The sequence below is a fragment of the Nerophis lumbriciformis genome, linkage group LG28, assembly GCF_033978685.3.
Source record: "Nerophis lumbriciformis linkage group LG28, RoL_Nlum_v2.1, whole genome shotgun sequence".
Lineage (NCBI taxonomy): Eukaryota > Metazoa > Chordata > Actinopteri > Syngnathiformes > Syngnathidae > Nerophis > Nerophis lumbriciformis.
Window position 1 is genome coordinate 9,577,923 of NC_084575.2, and position 23,588 is coordinate 9,601,510.

General features: G+C 43.5%; 1 protein-coding gene across 10 annotated transcripts in view; it reads left to right on the top strand.

Annotated features, from left to right (window-relative positions):
• Positions 1-16,004, top strand: part of cadpsb (Ca2+-dependent activator protein for secretion b) — a 286,320-nt gene extending 270,316 nt beyond the window's left edge. For all 10 annotated transcript variants that reach the window (XM_061923570.1, XM_061923568.1, XM_061923571.1 and 7 more), the window contains 2 exons: positions 14,705-14,809; positions 14,908-16,004. In XM_061923570.1, the coding sequence (XP_061779554.1) occupies positions 14,705-14,809; positions 14,908-15,084 (282 nt within the window). In that variant the 3' untranslated portion in view covers positions 15,085-16,004. The remainder of the gene's footprint in view (positions 1-14,704; positions 14,810-14,907) is intronic.
• The last annotated feature ends 7,584 nt before the right edge of the window (positions 16,005-23,588 follow it).

Consider the following 23,588-nt stretch of genomic DNA (forward strand, 5'->3'; position numbering starts at 1 on the left):
GAGTCATGTTCTCTTTTCTCTGGTGATTTGATGCTGCTCTTTTCCCAGTGACTTCAGGGTGTCAGTCTTTCTTTCTGTTGTTTTTGCTTCTCATCTGAATGCTTTTCCATTTCCTGCATGCACGTGAAAGCCATCCTTCGCTGTTGCACTGACTCTACTTGATCTCTCTTATTTCAACCCTTTTGGTCTCCTCTGATTAACACCATTCCTGCTGTCCCCTCCGGAGGGAAAAAAAAAAACCTGCAGTGGCTTCACTTAAGGGACCAAAATCTATTTGCTGAAAGCTCTTTTTACAGCACTTCTTGGGTGTGTGTGTGTGTGTACTGCTCCCTCCACAATGCAATCTGAAAATATAAGTATTATTGACAATTCTGTATTTGTTTAAAGACATTTTTCATTTTAGAGTAGAAAATAATACCATACCATACCATACCATACCAACTTTATTTATAAAGCCCTTTAAAAACAAGCACAGTTGAAAAACAAAGGGCTGTACACCACAAAGAAATAGAGGCAAAGGACAGACTAAAAAATAACATTTAAAACAGAAATAAAAATACACAATTAAAAAGCAAATATAAATTACCCTAAGAACAGTTTGTTAGATAAAAACAGTTTAAAAGTTAAAACAGTTCAAAAAGTTAAAAGCTAAAAACAGTTCAAAGTCTCATGCTGGGTTAAAAGCCAGTGAATAAAAATGGGTTTTAAGAAGGGTCTTGAAAATAGCCAAAGATGGTATTAATTCTAAAAATAAAAGTACCGTATTTTTCGGATTATAAGTCGCAGTTTTTTTCGTAGTGGTGCGATTTATACTCTGGAGCGACTTATGTGTGAAATTATTAACACATTACGGCGCATTGTCTACCTTTGGAGTTGGCAGAGTTGTTTAGAAGCGACACCGAGGAAGAAGATTTCATTGGATTTAGCGATTAGGAGTGACAGATTGTTTGGTAAACGTATAGCATGTTCTATATGTTATACCGTATTTTTCGGACTTTAAGTCGCAGTTTTTTTCATAGTTTGCGACTTATATATGTTTTTTTCCTTTTTTATTATGCATTTTCTGCAAGTGCGACTTATACTCCGGTGCGACTTATAGTCCGAAAAATACGGTGGCTATTTCAATGACTCTTACCATAATATGTTACGTTAACATACCAGGCACGTTCTCAGTTCGTTATTTATGCGTCATATAACGTACACTTATTCAGCCTGTTCTTTATTTATTTTAAATTGCCTTTCAAATTTCTATTCTCGGTGTTGGATTTTATCAAATAAATTTCTCCCAAAAATGCGACTTATGTTCCAGTGCGACTTATATATGTTTTTTTCCTTCTTTGTTATGCATTTTCGGCCGGTGCGATTTATACTCTGGAGCGACTTATGTGTGAAATTATTAACACATTATGGCGCATTGTCTACCTTTGGAGTTGGCAGAGTTGTTTAGAAGCGACACCGAGGAAGAAGATTTCATTGGATTTAGCGATTAGGAGTGACAGATTGTTTGGTAAACGTATAGCATGTTCTATATGTTATACCGTATTTTTCGGACTTTAAGTCGCAGTTTTTTTCATAGTTTGCGACTTATATATGTTTTTTTCCTTTTTTATTATGCATTTTCTGCAAGTGCGACTTATACTCCGGTGCGACTTATAGTCCGAAAAATACGGTGGCTATTTCAATGACTCTTACCATAATATGTTACGTTAACATACCAGGCACGTTCTCAGTTCGTTATTTATGCGTCATATAACGTACACTTATTCAGCCTGTTCTTTATTTATTTTAAATTGCCTTTCAAATTTCTATTCTCGGTGTTGGATTTTATCAAATAAATTTCTCCCAAAAATGCGACTTATGTTCCAGTGCGACTTATATATGTTTTTTTCCTTCTTTGTTATGCATTTTCGGCCGGTGCGATTTATACTCTGGAGCGACTTATGTGTGAAATTATTAACACATTATGGCGCATTGTCTACCTTTGGAGTTGGCAGAGTTGTTTAGAAGCGACACCGAGGAGGAAGATTTCATTGGATTTAGCGATTAGGAGTGACAGATTGTTTGGTAAACGTATAGCATGTTCTATATGTTATACCGTATTTTTCGGACTTTAAGTCGCAGTTTTTTTCATAGTGCGACTTATATATGTTTCTTTCCTTTTTTATTATGCATTTTCTGCAAGTGCGACTTATACTCCGGTGCGACTTATAGTCCGAAAAACACGGTGGTTATTTCAATGACTCTTACCATAATATGTTACGTTAACATACCAGGCACGTTCTCAGTTCGTTATTTATGCCTCATATAACGTACACTTATTCAGCCTGTTCTTTATTTATTTTAAATTGCCTTTCAAATTTCTATTCTCGGTGTTGGATTTTATCAAATAAATTTCTCCCAAAAATGCGACTTATGTTCCAGTGCGACTTATATATGTTTTTTTCCTTCTTTGTTATGCATTTTCGGCCGGTGCGATTTATACTCTGGAGCGACTTATGTGTGAAATTATTAACACATTACGGCGCATTGTCTACCTTTGGAGTTGGCAGAGTTGTTTAGAAGCGACACCGAGGAAGAAGATTTCATTGGATTTAGCGATCAGGAGTGACAGATTGTTTGGCAAACGTATAGCATGTTCTATATGTTATACCGTATTTTTCGGACTTTAAGTCGCAGTTTTTTTCATAGTGCGACTTATATATGTTTTTTTCCTTTTTTATTATGCATTTTCTGCAAGTGCGACTTATACTCCGGTGCGACTTATAGTCCGAAAAATACGGTGGTTATTTCAATGACTCTTACCATAATATGTTGCGTTAACATACCAGGCACGTTCTCAGTTCGTTATTTATGCGTCATATAACGTACACTTATTCAGCCTGTTCTTTATTTATTTTAAATTGCCTTTCAAATTTCTATTCTCGGTGTTGGATTTTATCAAATAAATTTCTCCCAAAAGTGCGACTTATATATGTTTTTTTCCTTCTTTGTTATGCATTTTCGGCCGGTGCGATTTATACTCTGGAGCGACTTATGTGTGAAATTATTAACACATTACGGCGCATTGTCTACCTTTGGAGTTGGCAGAGTTGTTTAGAAGCGACACCGAGGAAGAAGATTTCATTGGATTTAGCGATCAGGAGTGACAGATTGTTTGGTAAACGTATAGCATGTTCTATATGTTATACCGTATTTTTCGGACTTTAAGTCGCAGTTTTTTTCATAGTGCGACTTATATATGTTTTTTTCCTTTTTTATTATGCATTTTCTGCAAGTGCGACTTATACTCCGGTGCGACTTATAGTCCGAAAAATGCGGTGGCTATTTCAATGACTCTTACCATAATATGTTACGTTAACATACCAGGCACGTTCTCAGTTCGTTATTTATGCGTCATATAACGTACACTTATTCAGCCTGTTCTTTATTTATTTTAAATTGCCTTTCAAATTTCTATTCTCGGTGTTGGATTTTATCAAATAAATTTCTCCCAAAAATGCGACTTATGTTCCAGTGCGACTTATATATGTTTTTTTCCTTCTTTGTTATGCATTTTCGGCCGGTGCGATTTATACTCTGGAGCGACTTATGTGTGAAATTATTAACACATTACGGCGCATTGTCTACCTTTGGAGTTGGCAGAGTTGTTTAGAAGCGACACCGAGGAAGAAGATTTCATTGGATTTAGCGATTAGGAGTGACAGATTGTTTGGTAAACGTATAGCATGTTCTATGTTATACCGTATTTTTCGGACTTTAAGTCGCAGTTTTTTTCATAGTTTGGCCGGGCTCCAGTGCGATTTATATATGTTTTTTTCCTTTTTTATTATGCATTTTCTGCAAGTGCGACTTATACTCCGGTGCGACTTATAGTCCGAAAAATACGGTGGTTATTTCAATGACTCTTACCATAATATGTTACGTTAACATACCAGGCACGTTCTCAGTTCGTTATTTATGCGTCATATAACGTACACTTATTCAGCCTGTTCTTTATTTATTTTAAATTGCCGGTGCGACTTATACTCCGGTGCGACTTATACTCCGAAAAATACGGTACTTAACTTCTAAATGTCCTCCAATCAGCACACATGGTTGGTCTTTTCTTCTGTTTTACTCAAATCATCTACAAAAGGTAAACATGGTAGGTTATAGGCTACCCAACAGCTAAAAACATAATAGCACACAAGCTAGGCATACATAATAAGTGTTCTTTGTTGTAAATTATTGCAGTCTAAAACAAGTATCAAATAATTATAGTTGCATATTACTTACACATACAAAGTCTCCAAGGCAGTAGTAGAGTGTTAGAAAGTATCCAAACAACAAACGTGTCTGCATCATTCAACTGAGCTTAACTTTATGCATGATTGTGACCACGACGTGCCACCACAAAAACAATTACCACTCCATTTCAAATCAAAAGACAACATCAATCCATTCCAAACGGTTGGTAAAAAATGGGTTAGTGTAAATACATTGTTCTCTGTTTCACTAGTTTCACCTGATCAAACTTTTTCTAACATTGCACACGACAAAATAATACAATTATGTATGATTCCTGCTGATATCCTATTGGATCAATATCGATATCGGCCACTACTCCAAATATGGCTGTTTATATATGAACAGGGCAGCATAATATAGAAGATGAAGCAAATAACCAACAGAAAGCAACATGACAGAACTTAAGAAAGGTTTAACTCAAAACATTTCGAGTCACCTGGAAGAAAAGGTTTGATTGGTTCCTGCTGCAGAAGTGCTATAAAAAGAAAATGCTCCAGGGTCCCTTAAAGTGAGCTCACTGCCCGTCAAAATAAAAAGTGAAAAAGTGGCACTTATCTCCAGTGTTGCGTTGTTTTCTCACATTATGTTGGTTGGCATGTTTTTTTGGAGTCAAATAATCTTCCTGTGTACATCTTCTAGCATGACCCTCTTCCTCCTCAGACATTTGCACATAGAGCAGTCTTCCTCCGCACGCACACACCTGCCAGGTCTGCATGCACTACTGCACGCTCGACAAAGTGGACGTGGACTATCTGCATACACGGGACACCACCCCACACCCCCTCTTTGAGTCCATCCATGCACCTTATCCGAAATCAAAGCAAACATTTGGACCCGATCGAAGGGTTCAGTTCTCGATACTAGAGCTGCGTTCACACTTGTCTTGTTCGCGCCGGTTCAAAGGAACTCTGGTGCGTTTGCTCTGCTCGTACGGTTCGGGTGGTTAAGTGTGAATGCCACTGTCGACAAGGGGACCGGCGACGCTTGAGAGATGGGTCTCGCTCCGTTTGCAAGTGAAGTCTGGTGCGGTTCGGTTCACTTGAGCCCTAATGTGAAAGCGAAATCAAACACGAGGAACAGAGACGCAGGGCAAAATGTGCGGAGAAAATGCATGGAGCTGGTGACCTATATGGTAACAAATGGCTTCATTTACGGTTCTTAGCTGCGATTGCACACAGCATATATGTAGATATATACAGTATCTATCTATCTATCTATCCATATATATATATATATATATATATATATATATATATATATATATATATATATATATATATCTTAATAAGGTTATCCAAAAAATAGTGCTCGATACCGTAGTAGAGCGCAATATATGTATGTGTGGGAAAAAAAAATCACAAGACTATTTCATCTCTACAGGCCTGTTTCATGAGGGGGGGTACCCTCAATCATCAGGAGATTTTAATGGGAGCATTCGCATACCATGGTTTATATAGGGCACAGAGTGGGTGGGTTCAGGCTGGCGTAGGGGCGTGGTGATTGGCTCATGTGTTACCTAGGAGGTGTTTCCGTCTATGGCGGCATGTTGTTACAATTTCGCTGCGCTTGTTGAGGGATGACAGGTCTGGACGGTAAATAATAAACAGTTTCTCTTTCAAGCATAGGTTGCATCTTTTATTACCACTATTGTAAGGTGTGCTGGATGCAAGAATTTGCCATGTTATTGAATATTCAACATTATTGTCTTTGAGGTCCCAAATGTGTTTGCTGAGTTCTGTGGTATTTCGCAGGTTTTTGTTCCTGAAAGAAGCCTTGTGATTGTTCCATCTGGTTTTGAATTCACCCTCGGTTAATCCTACATATGTGTCGGATGTGTTAATGTCCTTGCGTTTTACCTATTTGTCTGATTGACAAACACTTTCCCAAAGACAACAACCTAAGAAAAGTATTCAACAAGAACAACATTAAATTGAGCTACAGCTGCATGAACAATATACGACAAATCATCTCAAACCACAACAAAACAATTGCAAATGAGCCGTCGACCCCCAGTCAGAGCGACTACAAAACCAACAAAGCATGTAACTGTCGAAAGAAACCTGATTGCCCCCTCAACGGGGGGTGCTTACAAACATCAGTTGTTTACCAATCTAAGGTAATACGCAAGGACATTAACACATCCGACACATATGTAGGATTAACCGAGGGTGAATTCAAAACCAGATGGAACAACCACAAGGCTTCTTTCAGGAACACAAACCTGCGAAATACCACAGAACTCAGCAAACACATTTGGGACCTCAAAGACAATAATGTTGAATATTCAATAACATGGCAAATTCTTGCATCCACCACACCTTACAATAGTGGTAATAAAAGATGCAACCTATGCTTGAAAGAGAAACTGTTTATTATTTACCGTCCAGACCTGTCATCCCTCAACAAGCGCAGCGAAATTGTAACAACATGCCGCCATAGACGGAAACACCTCCTAGGTAACACATGAGCCAATCACCACGCCCCTAGGCCAGCCTGTACCCACCCACTCTGTGCCCTATATAAACCATGGTATGCGAATGCTCCCATTAAAATCTCCTGATGATTGAGGGTACCCCCCCTCATGAAACAGGCCTGTAGAGATGAAATAGTCTTGTGATTTTTTTTCCCACACATACATATATATATATATATATATATATATATATATATATATATATATATAAACAGTGTCTACATGGCTAGCAAACATCCTAGTTGTTTTAGTTTTAGACACTTTGACCACTTTTAATTTATTTTTTTGGTCACATGACAAAAAAAAACCCAGCGTAAACCAAAATACTTTTAAAAAAAGAAAAGAAAAAAAAAAGGATTGGATCGGCATATCAAACCACAAGTGTGAACGCAGCCAAAGTTCTGCTAGTGCTCTATTATTATTATTATTATTATTATTATTGTTATTATTATTATTATAATTATCATCATTATTATTCATGCCAATAAAAGCTCCCATTAGTCGAACACGTCAGTAAAGGCAGCATCATGTCAGCCCTAATGTCTTCTTTTGCAGCTCTTCACTCCGCTTTATTTGCACTTTTTATCTGCAGATGTAAAACTTGTGTTGTGTACAACATGAAGAAACCTTCATGTTGCACAATTCTTTCTTAAATGTGCCATTTGCACAATTACTTCTTTATATATGTCATTTGTAAATGACTTCTTATACAGTACATCCAGAGAGTATTCACAACTATTCACCTTTTCTACATTTTGTTATGTTACAGCCTTATATCAAAATGGGATAAATTAAAATGTGTCCTCAAAATTCTGCAGACAATACCCAACACTGTGAACTTTTTTTGGTAAATTTTGAAAATGTATTTTTTTTTTTTTTTTTATTACATATATGGAATTTTGTGTATTGTTTACAATCATTATGGAAGACAAAAACACAAATGTTTTTTTTTAGGATTTTAAAGATGATAAAAAACGCTTGCAAGATGCTGCTAATGGGAGTCACCGTTGCAGCCTTCAAAGCTCTCTAAAACAACTTCAAAAGACTTATCTTTTTGAAACTAAATATATGGAACAGCTGCTAAAAGAAATCAAATCAAATCAACTTTATTTATAGAGCACATTTAAAATTTACCACAGGGGTAGCCAAAGTGCTGTACAATGAGCAGGTTAAAAGATAAAACGAGTACCGAGCAAACACAACACAACACAAACAGAACACGATAAAAAATAAATAAAAATAGAATTAATAAAAACATAAAAACATAAAAACAGGATCACAGCAGGTGTATTATGGGGCGCCATTGCAGGATGGATATCACTCAGTATTAAAAGCCATGGAATAAAAGTATGTTTTTAAGAGAGATTTAAAAACAGGAAGAGAGGAGGCTTGTCTAACACTCAGGGGTAGGTCGTTCCAGAGCTTGGGAGCAGCAACGGCGAAAGCTCTGTCACCTCTAAGCTTCAGCCTTGTGTCAGGGACCGTCAACAGCAGCTGATCGGCTGATCTTAAGGATCGGGTGGGGCAGTAAGGCTGAAGGAGGTCGGAGAGATAGGTTGGCGCGAGGTTGTTTAGACATTTAAAAACAAATAAAAGGAGTTTAAAATGTATTCGGTAACGCACAGGGAGCCAGTGAAGGGACGCTAAAGGGACGAGCGTCGAAGAAGAGTCTGAAACGTTGAAGCAGACGGAAGCCGAGAGAGTGCGACATTTGTATGCTGAAAATCTGGAACTTTGTTCCAAGCTATACCGAATTAATGGGTTGTTTACCCAAATCAAGTGGAAACATCACCAGCCAGTTTGACCAAACGGACAATTGTCCATCAAGCGAGTCACTATACTATTACACTGTCGAGCGAGCTGTGTACAAACAAAACCTGAACTGTGGGCTAATACTTTATAGATACTGTAATATGATTGTTCATGTTTTTCAGTCAGTACCAGTCATTATCCTATAACAGGGGTGGGCAATTAATTTTTACCAGGGGCCGCATGAGCAACCTGAGCACTGCACTTCAATTATATTTTGCTCACATTATTTTTGATGTACCGTACGATAAATAATAATAATAATAATAATAATTTCATTTAACCTAACTTAACTTTATACAAAAGCAGATTGCTTTTGATGGTTTTATTTTTAACACTGTCTTACACAACACTTCCTGATGTATAATACAATGCAAAAATGTCAATTTCTGTCACTTTATCCTGCATCCTCTTTAAAAGTCCAACATTTTTCCCCGTCAGATTTGGACAACCATCTGTTGTCACACCTGCCAGCTTGTCCCATTTCAGTCCTAACATGTCCAAACACGCATTTACCTATGTGAACAAGTCATTACCTGTGGTTGTCTCTTTAATTGACTGCATGGCTTCCGTGATTTGAAAGTCTGCAGTTATCCCACGTAAGAAGATGAGCAGCTGGGCGGTGTTACGTACATCGCAGCTCTCATCCAAAGCCAACGAAAATCAGTCAAAGTCCGCTGTTCTGTTCTTCAGCGATGGTCTCAACCCGCCTCGTTACAGTGCGTCGGGAGAGTGACATGTTCTCAAATGCGCCCCTCTTCTCCGGGAATATCAGCGCAACAGAGTCCAATAAGCACTCCTTAATAAACTCTCTATCAGAAAACGCCTTACTTTTTCTGGCGATTTTGTGAGAAATGACGAAACTTGTCTTGATGGCTGCATCTCTGGGGGTGTGAAATTTGGCAAAAAGTCCTTGTTGGGTTTGCAGTTTTACCATCAACGCATCAGCCTCCCTTGCGCGCGCTTCATCAGACAGATTCCGGTATTTTTCCTCGTGCTTCGTTGTGTAGTGGCGATTCAAATTATATTCTTTAAACACAGCAACCTGTGTACCACAAATTAAGCACACTGCTTTACCTTTAATTTCCGTAAAGAAATACTTGGCAGTCCATGTCTTGTTGAAAACACGGCATTCGTCATCAACTTTTCTCTTTTTAGCGTCTCGGAGATAACCGGGCATCACTTGTCGCTGTGCACCTTCACTCACAATTTACACACGAACATACGCCCATAAATAACATTTTTCAAAATAAAAGCAGCACAGTTGTATTGCACGCACGACATAGATGTTTTTTTTAATTTATTTTGTAATTTGCGATTGCCGCTGTTCACATTCACTCACAATCGCGCACGAGCATACGTCCACACGGAAGTAATACAAATAACGCTTTTCAAAACAAAAGCAGCACCATTGTATTGCACACTCGACATAGATACTTTTTTAAATTTATTTTGTAATTTATGATTGGCCTCACGCGGGCCGGACAGGGATGCACAAAGGGCCGGATGTGGCCCGTGGGCCGCCGAATGCCCAGGTCTGTCCTATAGCATTGTGTTGTGCATTACATACTGAAATCTAGCTTATCTCTTGCCGTAGTTAGCTTTTGCGGCTAATACCGAAGGATGCCGATGTGTTAGTACCCTAGAAAAAGAGTTCCTCCGTGTTTGCTCTTACAAAAGCTTCGTTATTATAAAGGTTACGGAATGTAAATTAAGTATTGTGGACGGTTTTTGAATGCATTTAAAGGGATTTAGAGGTAGAATGGATTACGTCCATTAGCTGCAAACAAATAAAAAAACTTTTGTCTTCTTGTCTCTCATAAGGATTGTGAACGATAGGCAAAATTCCAAAAAAAAGTGCAGTTCCCTTTTAAGTATCCAAAAACTTTGCTCAATGCTTTGTTGATGCACCTTTGGCAGCAATTACAGCCTCAAGTATTTTTGAATATGATATCACAAGCTCGGCACACCTATCTTTGAGCAGTTTTGCCTATTCCTCTTTGCAGCACCTCTAGCTCCTTCAGATTGGATGGGAAGCGTTGGTTTTCATCCAGGATGTCTCTCTACATTGCTGCATTCATCTTACCCTATATCCTGACTAGTCCCTCAGTTCCTGCCGCTGAACACCATCCCCACAGCATGATGCTGCCACCACCATGCTTCACTGTAGGGATGGTATTGGCCTGGTGATGAGCGATGCCTGGTTTCCTCCAAACATGACGCCTTGCATTCACGCCGAATTGTTTAATCTTGGCCTCATCAGACCACAGAATTTTATTTATTATGGTCTGAGAGTCTTTCAGGTGAACGTTGGCAAACTTTGTATTAAGGAATGGCTTCCGTCTTGCCACTTTACCATACCGACCTGATTGGTGAATTGTTGCAGAGATGGTTGTCCTTCTGTAAGAGTCTCCTCTCTCCACAGAGGAACGCTGTAGCTCTGACAGAGTGACCATCGGGTTCTTGGTCACCCCCCTGAATACACTAAGATGAATGGAACAATGTACAGAGACATCCTGGACGAAAACCAACACTTCCCATCCAATCTGATGGAGCCTGAGAGGTTCTGCAAAGAGGAATGACCAAAACTGCCCAAAGATAGGTGTGGCAAGCTTGTGGCATCGTATTCAAAAAGACTGTAATTGCCGCAAAAGGTGCATTAAAAAAGTATTGAGCAAAGACTGTGAATACTTATGGACGTGGTTTTTTTTAGTTTTAGTAAATGTGCCATATTTAAAAAAAAAAAAAATCATTTTCACATTGGGATATTATCTGTAGAAGTTTCAGGACAAAACTGAATTTTGAAATAAGGTTGTAACATAACAACATGTGGAAAAAGTGAAGGGCTTTGAATACTTTTCGGATGCACTCTATATCTGCCATTAAAAAAAATAAATCTTATATATCTGCCATTTGCACAATCCATCCATCAATCTTCATCCGCTTATTTGAGGTCTGGTTACGGGGTCAGTAGCTTAAGCAGAGAAGCCCAGACTTTCCTTTCCCTAGCCACTTTGTTCAGATCCTCCCAGGGGATCCCGAGGTATTCCCAGGCCAGCTGGGAGACATAGTCTCCCCAAAGTGTCCTGGCTCTTCCGTGTGACCTCCTACTGGTTGGACGTGCCCTAAAGGCGTCCGGGTGGCATCCTGATTAAATGCCCTAACCACATAATCTGGGTCCTCGCGATGTAGAGGAGCAACGGCTTTACTCTGAACTCCTCCCGAAGGGCAGAGCTGTCACCCTATCTCTAAGAAAGAGCCCCACCACCTGACGGTGGAAACTAATTTTGTCCGCTTGTACCCGTGATCTTGTCCTTTCGGTCATAACCCAAAGCTCATGACCATAGGTGAGGATAGGAACATAGATCGACCGGTAAATTGAGAGCTTTGCCTTCTAGGTCAGCTCCTTCTCCACCACGGCGGATCGACACAGGGTTCGCATCACTTCAGATGCCACACCAATCCTCCTGTCGATCTCACAATCCTCTCTCCCCTCACTCGTGAACAAGGTACTTGAACTCCTCCACTTAGGGGAACATCTCCTCTCCAGCACAAAGATGGCACTCCACCCTTTTCTGGGCGAGAACCATGGACTCGGACCTGGAGGTGCTGATTCTCATCCCAGTCATTTCACACTCGGCTGCGAAGCGATTCAGAGAAAGCTAAAGATCTTAGCCAATCGAAGCCAGCAGGACCACATCATCTGCAAAAAGAAAAATTAATCCTGCAGCTGCCAAACCGGATCCCCTCAACACCCTGACTGCGCCTAGAAATTCTGTCCATAAGTGTTATGAACAGAATTGGTGACAAAGGGCAGCTCTCGCTGGGTCCAACCCTCACTAGGCAATGCGGACCAAGCTCTGACACCGATCCTACAGGGAGCGAACCACCATAATCAGGCGGTCCCATACCCCTTACTCTCTGAGCACTCCCCACAGGACTTGCCGAGGGACACGGTCAAATGTATTCTTCAAGTCCACAAAACACATGTAAACCGGTTGGACAAACTCACATGCACCCTCGAGTACCCTGCCGACAGTATAGAGCTGGTCCACAGTTCCACGACCAGGACGAAAATCACACTGTTCCTTCTAAATCTGAGTCTTGACTACTGGGCATAGCTCCTCTTCAGTACAACTGAATAGGCCTTACCGGGAAGGCTGAGAAGTGGGATTCCATGATAGTTGGAGCACACCCTCCGATTCCCCTTCTTAAAGAGAGGAACCACCACCACGGTCTGCCAATCCAAAGGCACAACCCTCGATGACCAAGCAATGCTGCAGAGTCTTGTCAACCAAGACAGCCCCACAGCAACCAGAGCCTAAGGAACTTCAGGAGGCGCTCATTGAACCCTGCCACTGAGGAGCTTTTCAACTACCTCGGTAACCTCAGCCCCAGAAATAGGAAAGCCAACCACAGAGTCCCCAGGCACTGCTTCCTCACAGGAAGGTCTGTAGGTGGGATTGAGGAGGTATATGAAGTATTCCCTCCATTGATCCAAAACATCACTAGTCGAGGTCAGCAGCACACCATACATGATGTTGACTGACCACTGCTTCCCCTCTTGAGGTGGCGGATGGTGGTCCAGAATTCTTTCGAAGTTGTCCAGAAGTCGTTTTCCATGGCTTCCCCGAACTCCTCCCATGTTTGAGTTTTTGCCTCTGCGACAGCCAGGCCTACACGTCACTTGGCCAAAAGGACCTAATAAGACTCTTTCTTCAGCTTGACGGCTCAGGTTCTGGGATTACCGCCACGACATGCACCAACCACCTGACAGCCACAGCTCCGATTGGCTGCCTCGACAATAGAGGCACGGAATATGCTCCACTCGCAGTCAATGTCCAGCGCACCCCTCGTAATGTTCAAAGTTCTACCACAGGTGGGAATTGAAACTCTCTCTGACGGGAGACTCTGCCTGTTGTTCCCAGCAGACCCTCACAATGGGTTTGGGTCTGCCAGGTCTGTTCGGCATCCTCCCCCACCATTGGAGCCAACTCACCACCAGGTGGTGATCGATTGAAAGCGCTGCCCCTCTCTTCACCCAAGTGTCCAAAACATCACACCCCAAATCCATGACAAAACTATACAAAGTCGATCATCGAACTGTGGCCTAGGGTGTCCTGGTGTCAAGTCCCCATATGAACACCCTTATGTTTGAAGATTGTGTCCGTTATGGACAATTTGTGACGAGCACAAAAGTCCAATAACAAAACACCACTCTGGTTCAGATCCAGGTGGACGTCCCTCCCAATCACGCCTCTCCAAGTTTCACTGCGGTTGCCAATGTGAGCGTTGAAGTCCCCCAGCAGAACAAGGGAATCACCTGTGGGAGCACTATACAGTGCGCCCTCAAGTGAATCCAAAAAGGGTGGGTACTCTGAACTGCTGTTTGGTGTGTAAGTGCAACCAACAGTCAGGACCCATACCCCCACCTGAAGGCGGAGGAAAGCTACCCTCTAGTCTACTGGGTTAAACTGAAACATACAGGCTCTGAGCCGTTTCACTGCATCAGAAGCGAGTCCAGCCCCTCTCGAGAAAACTGGTTCCAGAGCCCTTGAGGTGTGTCGAAGTGAATCCGACTAGATCCAGCCAAAACTTCTCCACCTCGCGCACCAGCTCAGGCTCGTTTCCTCTCATCGAGGTGATGTTTATTATCCCAAGAGCTAGCTTCTGTAGACGAGGATCGGACCGCCAAGGGCCCAGCTCACATTGCACCCGACCTCTATGCTCCCTCTTATGAGTGGTGAGCCCATTGGAGGGGGGAACCACGTTGCCTCTTCGGGGGATAGGCCCAGCTCCTACCATTCGCCCGCCATCGAGCCCCACCTCCAGGTCTGGCTCCAGGCAGGGTGACCCACATCCAAGTGAAGGAAATCGGTATCCTTGTTTGTATTTTTTTCATACATGTCTTTGAGCTGCTCTTTGTCTGATCCCTCACCTAGGACCTGTTTGTCTTGGGAGACTCTACCAGGGGGCATAGAACACCCCCAGACAACATAGCTCCTAGGATCACTTCTTCTACATCTAGTATATGATATGTAATATATAGTGTGCATGTTCCTGCTGGAAGTGTGTGTGTGTTGTTGTTGGAAGTGTGTGTTCTTGCTGGAGAGCGTTGTGTTGTGTGTGTTGCAGCAATGGTACACGGCCACCATGAACCTCCTGGGCACGTGGCTCACGGAGCGCATGGACCAGCAGCTGCATGTCTACCAGCTCAAGATCCTCATCAGGATCACTAAGGTCACGCTCCTCACTCCGCGCGTGTGTGTGTGTACGTGTGTGTGTGTGTGTGTGTGTGTGTGATGAATACTGACACCACCTTTCTGACCTTTCTGCAGAAAAAGTACCGTGACTTCCGCCTGCAGGGCGTCCTGGACTCCACGCTGAACAGCAAGATGTACGACACGGTGCGTAATCGGCTGACGCTGGAGGAAGCCACGGCGTCGGTGAGGGAAGGAGGCATGCAAGGCATCTCCATGAAGGACAGCGATGAGGAGGACGAGGACGACGACTAGAAGCCCCGCCCCTTAACGCTCTTTATCACATTTTGACTTTAGCCTGGTTAACCGATTGCATGTATCAACTCAGATAGCCACTCTAGGACGTCTCTTGTCAGCTCCACATGAAGGAACCATAAGAATAATGTTAAAAAAAAAAATACAAATAGTGCTTTAATGAGGATGAAAAAAAAAAATGTTCCAAAATAAGCGTTGATTGGCAGTTTAGCTGTGTCATCATTCATTTCTACATTCCTTTATGTGTTACTAAGCAATATGGAAGAAGGTGAGTGTCAATGCAAATGATGTAAGTATATGACGCTTCTCTGTGGTACTCATTCATGTGTGTGTGTGTGTGTGTGTGTGTGTGCGCGCGCTCGGACCCACTCTTTGTCTTGGCTTGGGAAGCGACGAGTACCCTCAGTGTTTTGTTTGTGTCCCACCAAGACACGCTTTGACCTTTGACCTGATGTCCAGATGCAATATGCTCCGTTTTTTGATACTGTAACTGGGGGGAAATTCTATTTTTCTTTCTGACATTTTGAAAAAAAAAAAAGGTTCTCTTTGAATTGAGTTGCACTTTTACACAGAAAACAAAGGAGCAAAAAAAAAAAAAAAAAGTCGTTTTTTTTTTAACGAGAATGACAAAAATAACGTCGGTCTGTCTTGTCGTGTGTGTAACCGTGTAGAATGACACGTCTGCCATCGTTTGTTGTTCTGTATATACGATATAAATATATATAAATATTCAATGCTGTACATTGCATTCTGAGCCATCGCTGCATGCCTGTGGGTTACAACCTTCAACCACTTTTATTTATTCTGTGTGTCGACTAGCTGGTGAGTTCATTCTTGCTTTTTGCTTCGTTTTTGCTTTATCATCGCCAACAGTTGTAATATGCAAGAGCTGTGGCTTCCAAATAAAATTGTACATGTGCTCCATGTGTCATCCCTGCCTGACACGTACATTGTTCACGCATAGATCATTTTTTGCAAGCTTCAAATGACAAAGGTACACAAAGAAGAACAATAGCAGCTGTCTCTCTGCTCATTGTTATGTTTCATGTCATTTAAAATGTGGTTATATCCACCGTAAATCTTGTAAGATCTCAACAAAACATCTGGACTTGCTGGCTCGCAGGGACGTGCAGTCAGGATAGGCAGGTGAAAAAAGAATAATAAAAACACAAATTAAATATTAACATATGCCTATTAAACTGATATAAATAACATAATATTTGACCTTGACATCTTAGAAAGGTCACTTTACCTACTTTATCAATTAGAGATGTCTGATAATATCGGCCTGCCGATATCATCGGCCGATAAATGCTTTAAAACAGGGGTCACCAACGCGATGCCCGCGGGCACCAGGTAGCCCGTAAGGACCAGATGAGTAGCCCGCTGGCCTGTTCTAAAAATAGCTTAAATAGCAGCACTTACCAGTGAGCTGCCTCTATTTTTTAAATTTTATTTATTTACTAGCAAGCTGGTCTCGCTTTGCTCGACATTTTTAATTCTAAGAGAGACAAAACTCAAATAGAATTTGAAAATCCAAGAAAATATTTTAAAGACTTGGTCTTCACTAAATGACAAAGAAACAGATAACAGATTTGGTGTCCAGTTCAAAGTGTGACATGATTTATTTAAAAATTTGAGAGTTGACTTTTGTATTTTACATGAGTTATTATTATTATTATTATTATTATTATTATTATTCTGGGGCTGAGGTTGCTGAGGTAGTTAAAAAGCTCCTCGGTGGCAAGGCACCGGGGGTAGATGAGATCCGCCCGGAGTTCCTTAAGGCTCTGGATGCTGTGGGGCTGTCTTGGTTGACAAGACTCTGCAGCATCGCGTGGACATCGGGGGCGGTACCACTGGATTGGCAGACCGGGGTGGTGGTTCCTCTCTTTAAGAAGGGGAACCGGAGGGTGTGTTCTAACTATCGTGGGATCACACTCCTCAGCCTTCCCGGTAAGGTCTATTCAGGTGTACTGGAGAGGAGGCTACGCCGGATAGTCGAACCTCGGATTCAGGAGGAACAGTGTGGTTTTCGTCCTGGTCGTGGAACTGTGGACCAGCTCTATACTCTCGGCAGGGTCCTTGACGGTGCATGGGAGTTTGCCCAACCAGTCTACATGTGTTTTGTAGACTTGGAGAAGGCATTCGACCGTGTCCCTCGGGAAGTCCTGTGGGGAGTGCTCAGAGAGTACGGGGTATCGGACTGTCTGATTGTGGCAGTCCGCTCCCTGTATGATCAGTGCCAGAGCTTGGTCCGCATGGCCGGTAGTAAGTCGGACACGTTTCCAGTGAGGGTTGGACTCCGCCAAGGCTGCCCTTTGTCACCGATTCTGTTCATAACTTTTATGGACAGAATTTCTAGGCGCAGTCAAGGCGTTGAGGGGATCTGGTTTGGTGGCTGCAGGATTAGGTCTCTGCTTTTTGCAGATGATGTGGTCCTGATGGCTTCATCTGGCCAGGATCTTCAGCTCTCACTGGATCGGTTTGCAGCTGAGTGTGAAGCGACTGGGATGAGAATCAGCACCTCCAAGTCCGAGTCCATGGTTCTCGCCCGGAAAAGGGTGGAGTGCCATCTCCGGGTTGGGGAGGAGATCTTGCCCCAAGTGGAGGAGTTCAAGTACCTCGGAGTCTTGTTCACGAGTGGGGGAAGAGTGGATCGTGAGATCGACAGGCGGATCGGTGCGGCGTCTTCAGTAATGCGGACGCTGTATCGATCCGTTGTGGTGAAGAAGGAGCTGAGCCGGAAGGCAAAGCTCTCAATTTACCGGTCGATCTATGTTCCCATCCTCACCTATGGTCATGAGCTTTGGGTTATGACCGAAAGGACAAGATCACGGGTACAAGCGGCCGAAATGAGTTTCCTCCGCCGGGTGGCGGGGCTCTCCCTTAGAGATAGGGTGAGAAGCTCTGCCATCCGGGGGGAGCTCAAAGTAAAGCCGCTGCTCCTCCACATCGAGAGGAGCCAGATGAGGTGGTTCGGGCATCTGGTCAGGATGCCACCCGAACGCCTCCCTAGGGAGGTGTTTAGGGCACGTCCGACCGGTAGGAGGCCGCGGGGAAGACCCAGGACACGTTGGGAAGACTATGTCTCCCGGCTGGCCTGGGAACGCCTCGGGGTCCCACGGGAAGAGCTGGACGAAGTGGCTGGGGAGAGGGAAGTCTGGGCTTCCCTGCTTAGGCTGCTGCCCCCGCGACCCGACCTCGGATAAGCGGAAGAAGATGGATGGATGGATGGATGAGTTATTATTTGTGCAAACATGGTGCAAAGTATGTCATAATTTGTTAAAAAATGTTAGTGGCTAGCTAGTTAAAATGGGATATTGTGATTTCACAAGACTGTCTTAGAAGTGATCATTTGAAAATGTTTAATTTGAAAAATGTGCACTTAGAGAAAATATAAAATTAAAGTGTTGCATATTGATATTTATCTGTTTCTATATATATTTATTGTGAGAAATTATTAAGATGATCAGTGTTTCCACAAAGATAAATATAATTAATTATTAATAATAACATAGAGTTAAAGGTAAATTGAGCAAATTGGCTATTTCTGGCAATTTATTTAAGTGTGTATCAAACTGGTAGCCCTTCGCATTAATCAGTACCCAAGAAGTAGCTCTTGGTTTCAAAAAGGTTGGTGACCCCTGCTTTAAAATGTAATATCGGAAATTATTGGTATCGTTTTTTTTTTTATTATCGGTATCTTTTTTTTTTTAATTTTTTTTTAAATTATTAAATCAACATAAAAAACACAAGATACACTTACAATTAGTGCACCAACCCAAAAAACCTCCCTCCCCCATTTACACTCATTCACACAAAAGGGTTGTTTCTTTCTGTTATTAATATTCTGGTTCCTACATTATATATCAATATATATCAATACAGTCTGCAAGGGATACAGTCCGTAAGCACACATGATTGTGCGTGCTGCTGGTCCACTAATAGTACTAACCTTTAACAGATAATGTTACTCATTTTCATTAATTACTAGTTTCTTTGTAACTGTTTTTATATTGTTTTACTTTATTTTTTATTCAAGAAAATATTTTTAATTTATTTATCTAATTTTATTAATTTTTTAAAAAAAAGGACCTTATCTTCACCATACCTGGTTGTCCAAATTAGGCATAATATTCCACGACTGTATATATTGGTATCGGTTGATATCGGTATCGGTAATTAAGAGTTGAACAATATCGAAATATCGGATCTCGGCAAAAAGCCATTATCGGACATCCCTAGTATCAATGGTTCCAAATACTTCACATATAAAAACAGAAGAACAGGCCTGGGCTATTATTTTGACTCGGGGGGCCAAATTTAGAGAAAAAAAATGTGTCTAGGGGCCAGTATATCTGATTTTTAAGAACACTAATACAGAACCTCACAATAATGTCTGATTGAATGCTAAAAATGTTATGACAGGAATTTGACATTTTTTTACTGAACGAGACACCCAGAATGTACATAAAAATAAAGAATGTGGCATTTACAATATTAACTATGAACGATAAAACACTGAATATTGACAACATATGAACGTCACACCCCCTCTCCATCAACATATTTTACAATCAAGTGAAATGCAACAAAAATGCAACAAACACAGCAAAATCTGAACACGGAGGGTAAAAGAAAAACCCCACCTACAATCTGATACATCACTAAGCTTTAGAACCCCATCCATCCATCTATTTCCTAGCGCTTGTCCCTTTCGGGGTCGCTGGAGCCTATCTCAGCTGCATTCGGGCGGAAGGTGGGGTACACCCTGGACAAGTCGCCACCTCATCACAGGGCTAAGCTTTAGAACGTTGCTGTAAAAATCTCCTTCCATGTCTGTCCCTGACACCCGCATTTGAGGCTGGCCGCTTTGGAAACACTCCGTAGAAACGCTCCCCACCCACACTGCTTGGTGTCTCGTCTGAGCTGCTGTGACTTAGATTACTATAGTAACTAATTAGATTACCATAGTAACTAGTACATCATGCAAAAGCGCAGATTCCAACCTTTGAAATACTTTGGATAGTTCAAGACTTAACGGTAATTTGAAAACATCCCTGCACATCATAATGGCAGCTACACTTTCAATCTTAAAGATCTAAAAAAAGTATTTATTTATTTTATTTATGTATTTATTTGACAGGGACAGTACAATTAAACATTGCTACCCACCGGTAACCAGTGTTGGGTTAGTTACTGAAAACCAGTAACTAGTTACAGTTACTAGTTACTTTATTTCAAAAGTAACTCAGTTACTAACTCAGTTACTTACACCAAAAAGTAATGCGTTACTGTGAAAAGTAACTATTTAGTTACTTCTTTTTTTCTTCTTTTTTTTTTAAAGCTCCCATTAATGCCCTTTTTGCCTTCATTTCAGTACTGTTATTGCACTGGAGAATAATACAATCTGTTGATCAACTTGACATGCATTTTTATTTTCCTTTTAACATAATTAATGAAAAACAGTGCAACATAAAAAGGCATTCCTCCTTTCTTTAAACTTGGACCCATCCATCCATCCATCTTCTTCCGCTTATCCGAGGTCGGGTCGCGGGGGCAGCAGCTTAAGCAGGGAAGCCCAGACTTCCCTCTCCCCAGCCACTTCGTCCAGCTCTTCCTGTGGGACCCCGAGGCGTTCCCAGGCCAGCCGGGAGACATAGTCTTCCCAACGTGTCCTGGGTCTTCCCCGTGGCCTCCTACCGGTCGGACGTGCCCTAAACACCTCCCTAGGGAGGCGTTCGGGTGGCATCCTGACCAGATGCCCGAACCACTTCATCTGGCTCCTCTCGATGTGGAGGAGCAGCGGCTTTACTTTGAGCTCCTCCCGGATGACAGAGCTTCTCACCCTATCTCTAAGGGAGAGCCCCGCCACCCGGCGGAGGAAACTCATTCCGGCCGCTTGTACCCGTGATCTTGTCCTTTCGGTCATAACCCAAAGCTCATGACCATAGGTGAGGATGGGAACGTAGATCGACCGGTAAATTGAGAGCTTTGCCTTCCGGCTTACCTCCTTCTTCAACGGATCGATACAGCGTCCGCATTACTGAAGACGCCGCACCGATCCGCCTGTCGATCTCACGATCCACTCTTCCCTCACTCGTGAACAAGACTCCGAGGTACTTGAACTCCTCCACTTGGGGCAAGATCTCCTCCCCAACCCGGAGATGGCACTCCACCCTTTTCCCTGGCGAGAACCATGGACTCGGACTTGGAGGTGCTGATTCTCATCCCAGTCGCTTCACACTCAGCTGCGAACCGATCCAGTGAGAGCTGAAGATCCTGGCCAGATGAAGCCATCAGGACCACATCATCTGCAAAAAGCAGAGACCTAATCCTGCAGCCACCAAACCAGATCCCCTCAACGCCATGACTGCGCCTAGAAATTCTGTCCATAAAAGTTATGAACAGAATCGGTGACAAAGGGCAGCCTTGGCGGAGTCCAACCCTCACTGGAAACGTGTCCGACTTACTACCGGCAATGCGGACCAAGCTCTGGCACTGATCATACAGGGAGCGGACTGCCACAATCAGACAGTCCGATACCCCGTACTCTCTGAGCACTCCCCACAGGACTTCCCGAGGGACACGGTCGAATGCCTTCTCCAAGTCCACAAAACACATGTAGACTGGTTGGGCAAACTCCCATGCACCCTCAAGGACCCTGCCGAGAGTATAGAGCTGGTCCACAGTTCCACGACCAGGACGAAAACCACACTGTTCCTCCTGAATCCGAGGTTCGACTATCCGGCGTAGCCTCCTCTCCAGTACACCTGAATAGACCTTACCGGGAAGGCTGAGGAGTGTGATCCCACGATAGTTAGAACACACCCTCCGGTTCCCCTTCTTAAAGAGAGGAACCACCACCCCGGTCTGCTAATCCAGTGGTACCGCCCCCGATGTCCACGCGATGCTGCAGAGTCTTGTCAACCAAGACAGCCCCACAGCATCCAGAGCCTTAAGGAACTCCGGGCGGATCTCATCTACCCCCGGGGCCTTGCCACCGAGGAGCTTTTTAACTACCTCAGCAACCTCAGCCCCAGAAATAGGAGAGCCCACCACAGATTCCCCAGGCACTGCTTCCTCATAGGAAGACGTGTCGGTGGGATTGAGGAGGTCTTCGAAGTATTCCCTCCACCGATCCACAACATCCGCAGTCGAGTTCAGCAGAACACCATCCCCGCCATACACGGTGTTGATAGTGCACTGCTTTCCCTTCCTGAGGCGGCGGATGGTGGTCCAGAATTGCTTCGAAGCCGTCCGGAAGTCGTTTTCCATGGCCTCACCAAACTCCTCCCATGTCCGAGTTTTTGCCTCTGCGACCGCTGAAGCCGCACACCGCTTGGCCTGTCGGTACTTGTCCGCTGCCTCAGGAGTCCTATGAGCCAAAAGAACCCGATAGGACTCCTTCTTCAGCTTGACGGCATCCCTCACCGCCGGTGTCCACCAACGGGTTCTAGGATTACCGCCACGACAAGCACCAACTACCTTGCGGCCACAGCTCCAATCAGCCGCCTCGACAATAGAGGCGCGGAACATGGTCCATTCGGACTCAATGTCCAGCACCTCCCTCGTGACATGTTCAAAGTTCTTCCGGAGGTGGGAATTGAAACTCTCTCTGACAGGAGACTCTGCCAGACGTTCCCAGCAAACCCTCACAATGCGTTTGGGCCTGCCAGGTCTGTCCGGCATCCTCCCCCACCATCGCAGCCAACTCACCACCAGGTGGTGATCGGTAGAAAGCTCCGCCCCTCTCTTCACCCGAGTGTCCAAAACATGAGGCCGCAAATCCGATGACACAACTACAAAGTCGATCATGGAACTGCGGCCTAGGGTGTCCTGGTGCCAAGTGCACATATGGACACCCTTATGTTTGAACATGGTGTTCGTTATGGACAATCTGTGACGGGCACAAAAGTCCAATAACATAACACCGCTCGGGTTCAGATCCGGGCAGCCATTCTTCCCAATCACGCCTCTCCAGGTTTCACTGTCGCTGCCAACATGAGCATTGAAGTCCCCCAGTAGAACGAGGGAATCACCCGGGGGAGCACTCTCAAGTACTCCCTCGAGTGAATCCAAAAAGGGTGGGTACTCTGAGCTGTGGTTTGGCGCGTAAGCGCAAACCACAGTCAGGACCCGTTCCCCCACCCGAAGGCGGAGGGAAGCTACCCTCTCGTCCACCGGGTTGAACTCCTACGTACAGGCTCTGAGCCGGGGGGAAACAAGAATTGCCACCCCAGCCCGTCGCCTCTCACTGCCGGCAACGCCAGAGTGGAAGAGAGTCCAGCCCCTCTCGAGAGAACTGGTTCCAGAGCCCTTGCTGTGCGTCGAAGTGAGTCCGACTATATCTAGCCGGAACTTCTCCACCTCGCGCACTAGCTCAGGCTCCTTCCCCCCCAGCGAGGTGACGTTCCACGTCCCAAGAGCTAGCTTCTGTAGCCGAGGATCGGACCGCCAAGTGCCCTGCCCTCGGCTGCCGCCCAGCTCACATCGCACCC